At 38.2% G+C, this 18,536-nt stretch overlaps 1 protein-coding gene across 1 annotated transcript; it reads right to left on the bottom strand.

Annotated features, from left to right (window-relative positions):
- Positions 1-17,207: 17,207 nt before the first annotated feature.
- LOC127092219 (uncharacterized protein At5g01610) lies at positions 17,208-18,146 on the bottom strand. Its single transcript, XM_051031063.1, has one exon. The coding sequence runs from the start codon at positions 17,939-17,941 to the stop codon at positions 17,456-17,458; it is 486 nt and encodes a 161-aa protein (XP_050887020.1). The 5' UTR covers positions 17,942-18,146; the 3' UTR covers positions 17,208-17,455.
- Positions 18,147-18,536: the final 390 nt, after the last annotated feature.

Genomic DNA, 18,536 nt, shown 5'->3' with positions numbered 1-18,536 from the left:
AAGAGACTTGCGGCTGTGTGTCATGGACAGATATATCAGAAGCGCATGACCCAGACATTTAACAAAAGAGTCAAGAGACAGGTGTATCAAATTGGCGACTTGGTGGTCAAGCGCATCACTCTACCACAAGGTGATCCCAGAGGCAAGTGGACTCCCACATACGAAGGGCCATTTGTGGTTAAGAAAGTATTCTCTGGTGGAGCCATGATACTTGCTACGATGGATGGCGAAGACTTCCCGCATCCCGTGAACGCAGACATAGTCAAAAAAATACTACGCATAAAAGAGACCCGCTAGGTCGACGTATCTAGGCAAAAGTAAGGGCATCCCGGCGAACCAAAAGGGTTCGGGCAAAATTTAGGGATAAACATAAAAAAATGTACACCCGGCAAGTCGAAAACCTGAAAAGGCGGCTTGGGCAAAAAGGGGTATCCTGGTGGACTGAAAACCTGAAAAGGCGGTCCAGGCAAAATTTAGGGATTAAAGCGTATGACTATACCCCGTTCTCTGTCTGCTTCGACCAAGTTCAAGGGACCGAACAAGCCAATCACTTCTATCCGACAACAGGAGATGAGATGCTTGAAGACATAATGACAGTGGTGGAATTAGAATCGATAGGACTTTTTCTGCATAGCGTTCTCTTTGTTTGCCTGACAATTTCCTCTTACTAGGATTTCTGTCTCCTTGTACTCAAATTGCCTATTTACAGGCCCTCTTTCAAAATCAATACAATTTAGTTTCAAAAAAAATGCTTTTGTTTTACTTTCTCTGTTTTGTTTGCATAAGCGTCCATTGATTTAATTCGAATTAATATATGCATTTGGATATGATCGATGTTCACCAAAAATGCATGCCTAGAATAGTAATAGCAATTACTACACGACTTCAGGATCGAGGAGAAGGTCTAATCACGCTTCCCAATGAATCTGTTACCAATCCATTCCCCAACAAAAACCAGTTATTCCCCCAAAGCAATTGGCATTACTAGACAAATTGGTCATCTCTTCTATCCCCAGCCAGGCTCTGTTGGATATTTCCATCGTCAGACGGCAATCAAGTATTCCCCAGCTAAGAAAGGGTCATCAATACAAATATCTCCAACCAGAAGACTGAGATTTATTTCCCCAGTAGAGTCCTCTGGAAGAACGTTTCAGACACATAGTGCATTCATTACATCATTTCACATCACATACCTACATACAATTTTCGTTCCGCATCATATACATTACATCATTTCATAACATGCACATGTATACAATGCTCTCATTTATTCCAGACGCATGATTCACTCATTACATCATTTCACAGCACACGCATGCATACAACATTTGCATCTCATGCATCATGACATGGCATGAAGCTAACTTTATTTTTCAGGTTAATCATCCTCTTGATACGGTCAAAACAAAGGCCCATTCAGACAGACATCTTTATCAATTACATTCAAGATTCAACTATATCCCTCAGATACTGCCTAGCATATGGTACATTCCGAGGTGTAGTCTAGCGTACGACTACTTTCTTCTTCAGATACATCTTTCAGATATACTCCATGTCCACATTCATTCTGACATCCTCCTAACGATGGCATCTGTGAGCCCATCCCAGACATTTATCGCAAATACAACATACACAAATACTATCAGATATAGCCTAGCGTACGGTTCATCCTGATTCATCTTAACATATGACTCCTTCAACTCAGATACGATCTAGCGTACGATCCATTCTGACCTTCAACAACTCAGATACGATCTAGCGTACGATCCATTCTGACCTTCAACAACTCAGATACGATCTAGCGTACGATCCATTCTGACCTTCAACCACTCAAATACAGTCTAATGTACGACCAAGTTAGACCTTCAAGTCCTCAGAGGCCACTCAAATACAGTCTAATGTACGACCAAGTTAGACCTTCAAGTCAGATTCTGCAAATACAGTCTAATGTACGACCAAGTTAGACCTTCAAGTCAGATTCTGCAAATACAGTCTAATGTACGACGAAGTTAGACCCTCAAGTCAGATTCTGCAAATACAGTCTAATGTACGACCAAGTTAGACCAGATGCCGCTCAAATACCGTCTAATGTACGACCAAGTTAGACCTTCAACGGCTCAAATACAGTCTAATGTACGACCAAGTTAGACCAGATGTTGCTCAAATACAGTCTAATGTACGACCAAGTTAGACCAGATGCTGCTCAGATACGGTTTAATGTACGACCAAGTTAGACCTTCATCTCCTCAGATGCTACCTAGTGTACGGTACATTTCTGAAGTGTAGTCTAGCATACGACTACCCCCTTTTCATCATCAGATTCAGCCTAACGGACGGTTCATTCTGCTCAAATACAGTCTAATGTACGACCCAGTTAGACCTTCAAGTCCTCAGATGCTACCTAGTGTACGGTACATTTCTGAAGCGTAGTCTAGTGCACGACTACCCCTTTCATCATCAGATTCAGCCTAACGGACGGTTCTTTCTGCTACTCAAATGCGATCTAGCGTACGATCCATTCTGACCTCTCATCCTCAAGTACAGCCTAACGGACGGCTTATTCTGCAACTCAGAGATGATCTAGCGTACGATCCATTCTGTTCCCTTATCCCCAGCGGTATATAACACACTCCGACTCCCCAGCGAAGTCGACAGCCTAATGGGCGACTCACTATACGGTCTAACATACGACCCGGTATGACACCCATGTCTTCAGATATCGCCTAACGTACGACACAATCTGAAGCTCTCATCATCAAGCCCATCTCCATCAAGACTAACTAATTGACAAGTGCAAATTTTTGGGGCATCCTAAGTGTTCAATAATCTTCCACCTCCAGACCACGAATGGCGTACATACCATTCTGACTCTCTCGGTTCAAGAATATTGAACAGGGGCAGCTGTCATACCCCAAAATTTGTCCATCAATAGTTCAAGACATTTTTCAGGGGCATTCCGACTCATTTTATGGCACTGATCTTAAAGGGACAAAGGCTCAGCTCACGAATGGCCCAATCCAGAAAATGGCCCAAACTGGCCTGTTCGCTACACGCTCGCCTAGCGAATGTTACGTTCGCTACACGCTCGCCTAGCGAAGCAAACGTTCGCTACCAGCTCGCCTAGCGAGGCTGACAGACAACAAAAAATTTCGGGCTTCGTTCTGAGCCCATTAGGTCATGAAAAAGGGCATTATAAATACCAGCACTTCAGTAATGAGTGGGAGAAAAAAACAGAGAGGAAGACGGACGGAAACCCTGGCATAGAAACCCGGGAGATTAACTCAGAGCATTCCGAGTAAAGAAACCCTGAAGGCCGCTCATCCGCTCCGAAGCTACCGCCGCCCAACTCCATTCGATACCAAGCTCAGTTACAAACAGGTTTGCCTATCACTAATGTTTTATGCTTCTAATCGATAATCTTTACATATATAAGGCATCATGATTAAACTTTCGGATATGCAATATGATTTCATGTATGAATTTAAGTATGCCTGAATACCCTGAATATTTGACCATGCTATTTCTGTAATTGAATGCCATAAGCCATGCAGCAGGTTGAGATTGTATTGTTCTGAAATTCAAAACCCGTGGCCGCTCGCTAGCACATCGCTAAGCGAGCCTGAAGCGAGCACTCGCTAAGCCCTCGCTAGGCGAAGCAGGGGCGAACGAGACAGTGGCTGTTTTGTTTCTTTTATGTTCTGCCTTATGTTTATCTAACCAAGATTTATTACAGTTCTGCATTATTTGGCCTGATTTTCATGACTGTTGTGTTCATTTTGTGGTGCAATTTTCCATTGCACTTTATTTCGGTATTTTAACGCGTTTGCTGAATTTTGTAAGGGTTTACATATTCCCGAAGAAACGGCCGGCTAGGTATTCCACTTTATTTGTGGGATACCCTTGTGGATTTTCACCCTAAATTACCTAATTAATTTTAAATAATTATTTTTAATGTATTAATTTTAATGTATTAATTTTAATGTATTGATTTTAATGTGGAGATTCACCTTAAATCACCTAATTGATTTTAAAATACGGCCTTTAAATACGTGATCTTGGACCTCTCTTTGCTGCCTTACGGTATTACGGTATAACGGTCATGTCCCGCGAATGTAGGGATACACTTAGTAAAGACCCTTCGATTAAATCATCATAAAATAAATCATAGTCCCTCGGATGTTGCCTTCGAAAATACGATTTTGTCCCTCGATGACCCTTCGGTGTAGCCTACGGTTAAATGATGATCGTCCCTGCAAATGCTAAGGTATCCTTACAACTGTTGCCTTCAATGACCTATCAATGACCCTACGATGACCCTTAAACATCCAAAGGATAAAACTACTTACTTCTCAATAGTAAGGACAATTTTACCCTCATAAGGATAGGAAATGCCCATAACGACCTTAGGAAGGTATAACTCTCAATTGCTGGATCATAACCTAAAACATTTTCCACCCCTCACACTTTACACTTTACAAATCCTAGAAAATCACCACTTGGTATACATTCATACTAGAATCATTACCGAGTTATATTTTTTCTAAACCATTTTCAAAATCAAACGAGATAAATACTTTGTATACATTCATACGAGAATCATTACAAAGTTAAACTCTCTTTTCGAAACATTTTTTAAACAATTCACGAACACTTTTCAGACAAAAATATAAGTGATCCAGCAATTAAGAGCCCATGGATAACCATGGATACAAAGGGTGCTAATACCTTCCCTTTGTATAATGTACCTCCCGAACCCAAAATCTATTGAGGTCTTTCCTGTTCTTTTCCACCTTTCCTTATTGGATAAAAGAAAAGTTGGTGGCGACTCTTGCTATCCGCGACATTACGATAAAAAGCAAAATATCCCAAGTCAGTTCACCGTATGACAATATGACTCCGACATTAACATCTGGAAAAATACTTCCATTATAATGGATTTGAATTGTGATATTGTTTTGAGCCATTGTGTGTATGATTTAATTTGAAAATTAAAGGTTCAATTATATACAAGGGTTGTTTGGAATTGTACGTGGAAGCCATGCAAAAGACGTCCTCCATTTGAGATGGAGGACCTCAACTACCTCTACAAAGTTAGAAGGGGTCCGCCGTTTGAGACGTAGGGGTCTAGCGCGTGCGATTCCATGTGCCTTTGGTCTGCCATTTGGGATGACGCGCGTGTGCAGGAAGAGCATGAAGGGGTCTGCCGTCTTGGTTGGAGGATCTTGGCGCGTGAAAAGATGATGCGTTGGGGACCGCCATCTTGGTTGGAGGACCTAGGCGTGTGAAAAAAGGCTACGTTGGGGACCGCCATCTTGGTTGGAGTACACCAAAAAAATTCTGAAAAGCTATTATTTTTGTCCACCATCTTGGAAGTTGTATATATACTGCATGTTTGGTCTTATCAAACACAATATAAAAGCCAGACCTGAGCAATTCAAACGCATAAGCTACCCACATGGCTCTCTTAATTGGTCTAGTATACATTATTAAGCTAATATCATCTGAAAAAGTTGATTCTTGCAATACTATTTCTGATCCAATATCAATCAGAATAATGGAAAACTTTGGTTTTGACGACATCCAAACTCAAATACTTCATGTTACCGAATTTGAGAGAGAAATTGTTGCTCTGCGCTATCGAAAACCATGCATCAATTCAAATGGCATGGTGCTTAGGGCCATTAGAGTTGTATGTTAGTTTTCGTAGAACAACAGATGAAATTGTATCATTATGTAAAAATGATAACTAGAACACGTCATGAAAATATATCTATAAATACTCCTCCATCAATTCATTTTTACCACAACCCACTTCTTTATCATCATTTCATTTTTACCACAAGTTAAGCTTCTATCATTTTTACCACAAATCTCAATATGTCTCAAACTCCTTTTTTTATGGGTGATAAACATAGGGGAACTAATGATAACATTCAAGCATTAGTAAGTGATACTTATTGTTTTGATAATTGTTTAACATTTGCTTTGTTATTTTTTTATAAATAAATATATATTATGTATTTGTTATTTTGTTTATTGTTTTCGCTACATGTATCAGGTGGAACCCGAAAGACCTTTTAGAACCCGAAACCATAAGTTAATTGATGCCCCACATTATATTCAACCTTTTTTGGATACCTCTGGTTTTGGAGCAAACGTCGCAAAACTGAAGGATATAGTAATTGATACAAGTTTCATATATGCTCTACTTGAATGATGGAGACCCGAAACACATGTTTTTCACTTCCCAACCGGTGAGTGCACTATAACTTTAGAAGACATAAGTATGCTTTTGGGTCTACGCATCAATGGTAGAGTCGTCATAGGAACATCCGAGATTAGTGCAAGTGCATGGACCACGTTTTTGGGCCGTCAACCTCTAGAAAATCACATTAAAGGTAGAGGTGTCCGTATCTCTTGATTAAAACAAATATTAGAAGAAACTCAAATATCTGAAAATACCTCCCATAACGAACTCATTATATACACAAGAATTTATGTTATATTGTGCATCTCCCTAACTTTATTCCCTGATAAATCGGCAAAAGATGTACATAGTATGTGGATACCATTTGTTCAGGATTTGCGTCAGTATGGTGAATATAGTTGGGGATCAGCTGTGTTAGCATATCTATATAGGGAAATATGCAAAGCAGTTGACGTTGATGTTGATGGTATGCGGGGGTGTTATTCTGCTACAAACATGGGGATTTACACGATTCCCGTTTATAGCACCAATTAGTTCTGCAGTTCCAAGTCATCCATATGCATCAATGTAAGTCTTAATATTTCCATGTAAATCCATTGTTTTACATTTCTGTTCTCTGTGTTATATAATATATTAATCTTTCAATATAATGTTGCTCTACTTTTTAGATGGGCTTCAACCAACAAGAAAAAAATTGTTCTAAAAATCCTCGTCATTACCTTGATGGGTACCGTGTCATGTTCGATCACATGTTGTCAACAAACGTAATTTTGGTTTGACTAGTTTTTTTTTATTACATGTCAGTCAAACAATAAATGGTAAACTTACGTATTTTTTTTAATACAATCACAATTTATATGGAGGCCATATCTTGGATACCCCCCCCCCCCCCTTGGAGAATGATGATTGTCATACCCCAATTTTGTCCGGGCATATTTAAACTTTCATAGAATTGATTTCATTTTCATTTTTGCATCATATGCATAGCATGACATACATTTGCATCATGAATAATACCTAAAATGTCAGTCAGAATGAATTTATTGAAAATACAGACAAATTGGCTAAATCGTTTCTCAAGAACATGCAAAACCAGCGGGTAAAAAGTTTCATAATTAAAATTGCGGACATCAGTATTATTGATCTACGGTTCACGTAGTTTAACCTGGTGTGCTCATTGCATTTTTCAGCGGCTGTTTCGGTTGCATTTCGACCCGTCTGAGCCTTTTAACCGGTACAAAATTATTTCAGAATTTGAGGAAAGACTGTATTTTTTTAATAAGTTTGTTTTGTCCTGACAATTTTAGTGTGACCGATTTAATTTTCCGAGCAAATTTGTACTCGGTTTCTATTTCTAATTGGTTAACATTTTTGGTTAGTTATTTAAATTAAAGTAATTAGAATGTATTTAAATTAAATATTAATTAGATTTTTTTTTATGATTTGTTATTTTCTTAAATGAATAATAATTATAGAAGAAATATATTTGGTACATCCACTCTAACGTCTCTCTAACACACCACTACCTCTCACATTCCTCTCCTCTCTCTCACCCCTCTTACAAAGAAAACAAAAAAGAGAAAATCTGTTTAGATTTTCCTCTCAACGAATTCTCACGCGTGTCACCCTCTCATTGGCTACCTCACCCACTCAACTCTCACTCTCTCTCACGTGATTATCCACCTATCACTAACGACAGCTCACACTCACAAAACACTCACTATTTTATCTCTTTCTCTGGCACCAAATAAAAGAAAGAGAAATAAAGATCCACTGATGACTCACTCATATTGACACTGACCATCCATCCCTCACGAAAAAACTTTTCCACTCATTATAGCCTCACAAGTCCCTCATCGCCGTCACCCTTCAACCCACCTTCAACCTCTTCATCTTCCACCCTTACCCATACGTTTCCTCCGCCTCCACTAAATTCTTCAACCACCATCAAAACCCCCATTTTTCTCCATCAACTCTTCAAATCCGCCCAACCCTAAACCACCGTCAAATACTTCATCACAAACTCAACCACCGATGATCTCCACCTCCGCCTCACAAACCGTCGTCATCACCATATCACTTTCACCATAACACCCTTCCTCACTTCCGTTTCCGTCCACAACCCACTCTCACCAACACCACTACCATCAAACCCCCATCGACTAACCCTGAAACCCTCCCCGCCAAACACCCACCACCATAACCTTCATCTCCTTCATCATCACCGCCGAGCGAAGCCACCACAAAACCTAACAAACAAAACCATGCCACCTTCACCTCCATCATCCTCCGCTCCATCTTCACCACTATCCTCCAACAACGATCTCGTCACATCCACAAACACCTTCCTTCAACAACAAAACCCCCAAAACCAACCTTCAAACCAAATCTTCCAACAAACCCACATCACCTCACGATTATCCAAGAGGACGTCACCGAGACAACACTCAAAGGAATGGATAAAGCTTGTTTGTCGTGTTAGATCTGAAACACATTGAAGCTCTGATCATTAGAAGAATGAAGCTCAAATCTGAAGCTTCTTTTCGGCGATAAAGCATTTATCATTTCGAGCCTCATTTTCTCTCCGACAAACTCCGTTGGTGACACTTGTGGTAGCCTGGACACATTTCGGTGTAACTCGCAACACGTATACTAGCAGAAGTTGATCTGAAGGATTAGCAGGAAAATATGGAACAGATAGCTAACCGTGGACGTCGATAATTGCAACTTGCCTCCGTTGATAGCTTGACATTCACAACTCACGACCAACTGCCGTCACCAAGCCATCGCCAGAATCTACCGCTGCCGAAGCCCTCAACGAAAACAGCAAACCACTGTGAAGCTTCAGAGGAAGTTTTGAACCTCTTCAATTGTCGTTACGGTAACCCGCTCAGCATTGGTAACCTTTTCCATTTCAAGTTTAAAATTTTAATTTGATCTTTGAACTGTGCAAAATCTGATTTTGCGTCACATATTCTCAATCATCTGTGTGTTGGCAAAACATATTACTGTTATGTTATGCATATTGTAGAATGGGTTGTGTGGAGAAACAATGACATTAATCTTTGTTGTTATGAGTACTGTGAAGATCAGTTTTTGAGAACGCAGGATATTTCGCATTAATCTTTGGATAAATACAAATATTTTGGTTGTTGGTTTGTCGTGTTTCATACACATGTGAATCGAACCAAGTGATTGTCGCCTTTGTTATGAGAATCGTTTGTGTATAATCTATTTATCGGGATGTAATTATTATCCGATAAGAGTTTTCAGGTTGATTTATTTTGAAGTGTTGAGATGTATGTCATGTTTGTCAGCCATCAATCATGTTTTCGTTTGGGCTTGGTGTAGGGGGTTGTTCTATTTTTCCTCATATATGTACATATTATGATGTAGTTCATTCCTATTAATCATCTTAGCATAATCTGATATAAGTAATGATTCACAATGTTATAACCATTTTCTCAAATACACGATTATTAATAAATCTGTTCTAAGCATATGGCATTGTGTTAATGTTCAGTTAATATGTTATGTATAACCTTGGGTGGTTTCTAAGTGATGTCAATTCCATTATGATTTTTTTAGACTTGCAAGTACACGGGATTTTTAATATTTTAAGCACATGGTATCTATTTGGTTTAAGTCACTCCTAAATCAAACTTGTTTTAGTGATTGACTAATTCAGATTTTGTTTAAATCACTTGGTTGTGATGATCGATTACCTTGGGAATTTTAGTTAACATATGATTTTGATTTGGAATTCTTTTTGGTCAATTAGGTAGTTTGTTTCAATTCCAATCAAATACTTCATTAATTAAATATTGACCGGATTATTTTATCACGATGTCAACCTCTTACAAAATAAAATTCATTTCAATCTTATCAATTCATAATCACTTTCAATTCGTTTCCAAACCAAGCTCATTTGATTCAAAACCACTTTCAAACCAATTTCAAAAAAGCACAAATCATAATTCTCGATTTAATGTCGAGTCCATTTTCAAACATCTTTGTAAGTCGATCGCTTTTATGCATCGCCATCAACCTCACATAGCTTACTCTTGGGCTTTCTTACAATGAGACATATTTGATTATTGATTAATCGAGTAGATGATCGATTCACCATCATTTCATTCATAAACACAAATTCAAAACATTTTTCCAAACCAATTCAATTTCAAAAGAATTTCCTCTTTTAACATAAATTTTGGGTTGAAAAGGATATAGGAGGCGTTCGCTTCACTATCTCTCAATTACTCGAATGATTGGCGTACGCCATATTGCACGAGTTCTTGTCACCCGATTAAACCTTAATCATTCACATTCAAATCACTTTTCAAAATCAAATATAATTTCCAAATTCAAATTATTCAAACCATAACACTTCAAATCATAATATTTCAAATTGTTTCTACAAATTCCAAATCCTTTTAATTCCATATTTCAGATGAAAAAAGGATAGGAGGCGTTCGCCTCACTATCTTCCGATTATTCGAATAATTGGCATACGCCACATTGCTCGAATCTTCGTCATCAATTCAAAACCACAATCGAATAAACTCAAATCACCTCTTATATCAAATCCAATTTTATAAAATAAACAACTTAAACTTCAATAGAGAATGGGAGGCATACGCCTCACCATTCCTTGATTATTTGAATAATTGGCGTACGCCACATTGCTCAAATTATCGATCAAAACCTACCAATTCAAATACAAACTATTTTCACAAATCAAATACGACATCTAAAGATATATCTTTTACAATTTAAACCACGGATGATAACAGATAGGAGGCGTTCGCCTCACCATCTCTCAATTATTTGAATAATTGGCATACGCCACATTGCTCAAATTATCGACTTCCGACTAAAACACGCTAAATAAACTTAGATAAGGGAATAGGGGGCGCACGCCTCATTATTCCTTGATTAGGAAAGTAGGAGGCGTACGCCTCACTACCGTGCGTATTCAACATCCACAAACCAACTTTCAAAATAATCCGAATGAAAAAGGAGTGGAAGGCATTCGCCTTGTTATTCCTTGAAAGAATTGGACGATTGGTGTATACCACATTGCTCAATCTTTCATCTCTCTTCAAAAAACATATCAAACAAATCAAATCTAACTTCTCGCCCCTGAGCGATCGAAACCAAATCAAACCCAAACACATCAATTCAACTTGTCACCCCCGCGTGACCAAAACCCTTTCAAAAAGAACAATGTAAATCCTTTCTAATGCGCACAACAAACCAGTGTTAGAGCCTCCACCGAGAGTAGACAAGCCAGTGTTTAGCCGTTAGAACGCCGATCTACACAGTCGTTCATCAAAACAAAACACACCCAAATATTCGTAGTAGCCCGAACTACGAATGCTCTGATTTCCTTATTGCACCATAAGGATACGTAGGCAGGAGATTGCTGTATCTTCGTGAGCATACTAATCAAAAACCTCTCATTTCCCCCCTCCTGAGGTCTTCATCCATATTTATCATCAATTCTAATCACTCGAAGCAAGCAAATAAACAGTCAATTAACAGTCAAATAGCAAATCAAACTAAAAGGTTCTCGTTAAGTACAACAGACGTAAGGGGTGCTAATACCTTCCCCTTGCGTAATCGACTCCCGAACCCGAATATGGTTGCGACGACCATTATTCTTATTTCTAAAGGTTTTCTTGATATTTTCCTATTCCTTAATTGGGATAAATAAAGTTCGGTGGAGACTCTGTTTCGAACTAACATTTTTCCGGGTTCCATCGCGGGGGATCGCATTAGCATTTTTCGAGGTGCGACAGACTGGCGACTCTGCTGGGGACCCTGCTCCAAGCAAGAGAGAGTCTAGCCTAACTTAGTCTGATTTTGCTATGACTATTGGAAGATATTCTTTCTTTCCATATTTATTTCTCTATATTCTATTCTGATTGCTTGCGTTGTATGTAATTTGCCTTGGTACTTTGATATGGGACTTGGTGTATGCTGTGAGATAAGCTCCATACCCGAGCTTCGAGAAGAACTTAGAACCCGGAGTTGTGTAGTATTGAACCGAGGGGTGTACACCTCATTGGGACAATACGAAGACTCCACCTAGAGTAGATCTGTTTGGAGTTTCCATCATAATATGGCTAGCCCATCATTGTGGGGGAGGTTTTAAATACGATCCGTGACTCTGGGAACCTCGCCTTAAACCCAAGTTGTGTGTTCATGACGGGCGATTACGTAGTATTGAACCGAAGGGTCTACACCCTGTTTGAACAATACGAGAATCCCACTTAGATTAGATCAGTGCAATATTCCCATCACGATGTGGCTAGCCCACCATTGCGAGGAAGTTTTGAACATGATCTGTGAGTCTAAGTTCCTTCCTTGAAAACATAACTTTAGAACCTACCTTTGGGAATTTCTAGTAATCAGAGAAACCCGGGCTTCTTCCTTTTATCCTGATGTACTCGACATGTGGATAATTTTGAGTCTCTATTCCTTTACGAAAAAATCATGGCAAAATTTCATGCATTTGAATATCATCAACATGCATTGCATATCATCTCCCAGAAACAAAAACTTACACCATATTCTACCCTTTGTCCAGTAACGCTGACTACTCAACACTGGTACGAGACACGCCGCAACTACAAGATGACACTTGAACAACTTGAAGCCAACGAAGTCTCGATGAGGACAGACATTGACTCTATGCAGGAAAAGATGGATCGCCTGCTCGAGACCATGTTACTCTTGGCCCAGAAGGAGAAGGATGCTGAGACTAACGCCGAAGCCAGGAAAGTTGCTGCCCAGTTTGGATCACCATCGCTTAGTATCCCTGGAGTGATTGACCTTGATGGTAACCCTAATCAGCCTAGAGGAGGACTGATCCCTATTCCTGTTCCCATGGTCAGCATGAACTCCCATGAGCACTCTGCTACATCTTCTCGACATGGATCCATGATGGGTGATGAGGATCCATATGACGCCTTCTTCATGCCACAACCCGCCAAACTTGCTGTTGGAGGTATCCCAGACCCAACTGTTGATAGACTCCATGCTTTGGAGGAAAAGTTTAAGTCCTTGGAGGTTCACACTACTCCCGGTTTGGACGCTGTTGACATGTGCCTGGTGCCAGGACTCGTGATTCCACAAAAATTCAAAGTCCCGGACTTTGACAAATACAAAGGGATCAGTTGCCCGAGAACTCACCTCAGAGCCTACTGTCGCAAAATGGCTGCCCACATCAGTAATGATTAACTCCTGATTCATTACTTCCAAGATAGTCTCAATGGGGCATCCTTGGAGTGGTACATGCAACTAGAGAGAGGTCAGGTCCAGTCATGGAGAGACCTTGCTGAAGCATTCCTAAGGCATTATCAGTACAATACTGATCTAGCACCCAACCGCACCCAGCTGCAAGATATGACTCAACGCAATAATGAGTCATTCAAGGAATACGCCCAGCGGTGGAGAGAGCTTGCAGCTCGCGTCCAACCTCCTCTCCTTGACAAATAACTAATTGACATGTTTATGGGAACTCTCCATAATCAATACATGGAAAAGATGGTGGGATCCAGTTTCCCAACTTTTTCTGAGGTTGTCTCTGTGGGAGAACGAATTGAAAGCCAGATCAAGAAGGGAAACTACCTTGCGCTGCCAATGCTTCAGGTGGGATGAAGAAACCTTATCCTAATCTCCCGAAGAAGCCAGAAGGTCAAACTAATGCCATAATGGGAGGAGGAGGATATAGGGCACATCCGAATGTTCCTATGCCTTATCACCAAACTGTCGCGGTCATCCTGACGCCATATCAGCCACCCTATCAACAACCATATCAACAGCTGGCTTACCAGCAGCCGCATCAGAACCAACAACAACGTGATCCACAACAACGTCAACCTAATCAGTAGAGGGCAAGGAGGCCAGAAAGACACTTCGATCCTTTGCCAGTATCATATAGCAAGATCCTTCCCTACCTGCTAAAGGATGGATCGGTTGTTCTAAAGGAGATAACACCTGCAACTCCACCATATCCTCCAGGATACGACGCTAATGCTCACTGCGAGTATCACATGGGTGCCCCAGGGCACACAATAGAGAATTGTAAGGCTTTCAAGCACAAGGTTCAAGATTTGATTGACAGTAAAGCACTTACATTCACGCCAGTGAGGCCAAACGTTGCAACAAACCCCATGCCGGTGCATGCAGAGTCAAGTGAAGCTCGGAGATAAAGCTTCTCACCGGCCTGAACAAGCAGAGCAATTCCGCCAGAGAATCAAGAAATGAAGGCCTGTTTCTTTGAATGAAGGCGATCATTATGCCATTCTTACCATTTCTCACTTTTGTGATTTGTTCTTGATTGTTTAAGTACTGTATGCTTTAAACATTGTTATTTGTATTTGGTTTTGTTAATGGGATGATTATGCATGCTTTGAATCAATCTTTCATATTCACTTATCTATCACATTTGCAAAAGCACAAACACATACTTTTCCACTTCACCTCCTTTATCACACTTATTAGTAAATGTTGGAAGGAGGATGACGAAAACAAAATACTCATAATTGTTGATTGCATGCTTTCGGATAAAATCATGCTGATGATGTACAGGCATTGTTTCAAATCCCCAAACACTGGAGAGATAAGGAGTTAATCCCTAGTCAACCACTTCGAGCCTAGAAGTAGGAGTTTCTTTCAGATCTAAAAAACCCTTACGCTTAACCTGGGGCGGGGTAGTGTTCAGTTGATTTGACTACATATTCAAATTACAAGATGAAATATCCCATACAAGGATCAACCATATGACATTCTTCGCACACATCTTGAAGTGTCGAAGAAACCATACCAATCTAAAATCTATGTTGGTTGTTCTTCAATGACCAAGGACTTGGCAGTCACAATTTCCAAAAAAAAAAATCAAATAAAGAGCTCGCTAAGTCCAACACCTTAAAAGGGGACTTAGGCAAAAAACAGGGGTAATCCCGATGGATTAAAGCTTCAAACAAAGCAGTTCATGCAAAAGTTAGGGATCAAAACAAAAATCAAAAGAGACAATGAAAGTCTCTAACAAAACAAAACAAGATTCAGTGGCCACCATACCAAAATCAAATGGTCACCGACATCCAAAAAACGAAATAAGGTGGTTGCCATTCCAAGAGACCTTGAATCGCCATCTTTATCCTTACACCTGCAAAAGACGAATGTGTGTGAATTAACTGAACGTAGGATTGGAGATCATCATGAAGAAGGGGTGGGCTAAAATAAACTTTGAGCCTTATATCCTTTTGTTTCAATAACCATGAACCCAAGCACGTTACAACCTTAAAAAGACCTAATTGAAGTAAGGTTTGTTTTGAAAGCATACTATAACAAGGTTGAGTAAACTGACTCCTAGAGATTTGCTAATATTCTCTTTTCACTCACACGCTAGCTAAATCAGCATCGCGTTTGGACTCATGATCCACTCGTCATACACTACCACGACACTCCAAATGAATGATTGTTTTTCAAAACTTGCATAACTGTTGCATTAAAATCACCATTTCTTGAATAACAATTCTTAATTGTCAATTAGTACTTGACATCGAGAAAATTCCAACAAGGGGCAACTCAAGAGGCACTTGATCGTTGGTGTTGACACGAATCAGGACCGTCTCCGGGATCAGAGTCACGACATCTTTTGATCATATTGACTTAAGAAGTAGTCAGTATAAGACAAATCTCCAAGCATCGGTTGATCAAGGAGGAAAAACACTTCAGTACTCAGTATGTCTGGGGCAAGTCCCTCAAAGGCTAATCAGGGGCAGATCATAGCAAGATATAGAAACTGGGAAAAACAAACTCAGACCATGTCATGGGATAATCACTCCTAAAGTTCCCTTTCAAGGAGAATTCTTTTGAATACCCTACAGTCTGGGGCAAGACAAGTTGCAAGGGGCAAATTCCTTCCATATCTTCAAGTCAATCAGGCAGATTGCGTCAGACACTAGTAACTGCTTGAAATTCACAACAGAAACATCAAAAGTTCATACCAGAAATTATATTTTTTATTTAATTTTTAAAGTTTACTAAAAATAATATGCAATCTTCTATTTATCAATTTATTTTTAAAAAATTTATTGTAAATATCATTAATTTTTTTTATTAAAAATATTATGCAACAATTAATTTAATTTGTTAAAAAAAATTTAAAGTTTTCTTTCTTAAAATTATTTTTTATGTAATATTAAATATTTATAAAAAATATTACAAAAAAAGCTATATAATTTCGAAATTTTAATTAATTACTAAAAAATAAATTTTTAATAATATGTCACTATTTATTATTTATTTTATTTTTAGAACAATTTATTTTTAAAACAATTTATTATTTAATTTAATCATAAATATTAATTTTTAATTAATAATATATATTTATTACAAATATTATATAAAAAGTAATATAACTAATTAATATTAAATAATTACGAAAAATATTATATAATAAAGTATTTAATTTATTAAAAAAATTATTTTAATTTTTATTAAATATAATATTTTAATTTATTTTTAATATTAATTAATTATTTTATTTATTTTAAATTAATTCAAAAATTAAAAAACAAAAAAAAAATACTTGGATGGAGGCCTTCACAAGAGAACAAAAATGTGGCAGAATGAGAAATTGATTTGGAATAATGGTATTTTGAGAATTTTTTTCACCAGAGGTCAAACTCTCTTTTATTAGCCTGCCGACATATTCCTCTATTATTGGAGCACTTAATAAAAAAATATTCACTATATGCAAAGCGGAAGCATACAACTATTTTCAGTCTGTAGTAGTCTCACATTTGGCATCGATGCACAAATTTGCCATTAAAATTTTCAAGAATGTCTCAACCCAAAATAATAAAATAAGAAATTCAAAAATGTTGTTAATTCATATATATGGTTAATTGATATATATGGTTAATTGTCTTCCATCAATAAATATAACAAGACATCACAATTTAGTAATCATTCATAAACACAATTAACCAACATTTTTAACTTTATTAATTAACCATTACATGTAAATATTCAAATACACATGATATTTAGCACAATTTAAACTCAAATATATATTTATAAAAACAGGATTAATAACCATAATCCACTACCAATCTATAATCAAACATGGCATTTACAACGCCAGATTTACTAATCTGATCTATCCCTTACACAGAGTTACATACATACATAATGATATTATACATTATGCAACTAAATTATGGTTGTAATCTAAGCAGATGAAAGAGAAGGGTTTTTCGTATTCAATCTGAGTTTTCTTATTCTTAAAATATCACAATCCAAACCGCAACCGCACTGTGGAGAATCAAAGAAACTATCTAACGGAAAAGAAGCAGTAGCGACTCCAACAGAGAAATCAAGGTCATCTCCTTTTCTAACAACTTCAAGAATGTTTACCCAGAAGAATAGCACTTTGACGCTTATACCCCTGAGATCTGTAAGTTTGTTATCAGTTATGTGGCCTGTGATGGTTGAATTGTAGCTCAATTGATACGAACCTTGTAAGGAGAAACGGCACGAACCGTTCAGATCGGCGCGGAAATTGCCACTTGATTCGTCGAGTTCGTAGCGTGTTACGCCTTGTGGGAGAATTCCCTCTGGAAAATTGAAGTTTCGAAGGGCTTCGTAGGCGGTTGGTTCGGCGGAGAGGGTTAGCGCCGCCGTTAGGAGGAGGAGGGGGACGGCGAGGTTGGTCATGCGGTGCGGTGTGGTGTGGTGTGGTGTACCCCTGTTTGTTGGGAATGGAATTTACAATTGTTTGGGTTTGTTTGGGTTGGGGAGTTTTTAATTTGTGAAATGGGTTTAAACGACAGCGTTTGAGATGATGAGGAGTGTTGGGTGGGGTCATGAGAGTTGTTCGGTGGGTGGACGCTTTGCTGTCGGTGTTTTGTTTCTGCTGGATGCTTTATGATCTTATCGTTTTCTCTTTCCACGTTACAAAAAGAAGATTCCAATCACGTGTACAGTGTGCAACTAATTATTCTTGCAAATATATAATTTCTCCTCTCACAATTATAAGAAAAAGAATTACTTTCACCCATTTTTTTATTTCATATATAATCAAAATAAAATTTACTATAATATCTTTATAAATCAACTACCAACTTTAAATAGTGTTAAATTAAATTAAAGATATATTAATAGTAAAAATATTAATTAGTTTTAAATAAATTAATAATTTTTACTTATTATAATAATTAACAAAATTGAAAGTCATTTTTTTCTTATAATTATCAGTATACAACTAACAAAACTCTCCTAGACTTTTTATCTTTTAATCTTTATAATATAT

This window comes from Lathyrus oleraceus, chromosome 6 (assembly GCF_024323335.1).
Source record: "Lathyrus oleraceus cultivar Zhongwan6 chromosome 6, CAAS_Psat_ZW6_1.0, whole genome shotgun sequence".
Classification (NCBI taxonomy): domain Eukaryota; kingdom Viridiplantae; phylum Streptophyta; class Magnoliopsida; order Fabales; family Fabaceae; genus Lathyrus; species Lathyrus oleraceus.
This window is presented reverse-complemented; position numbering and strand designations above follow the sequence as displayed.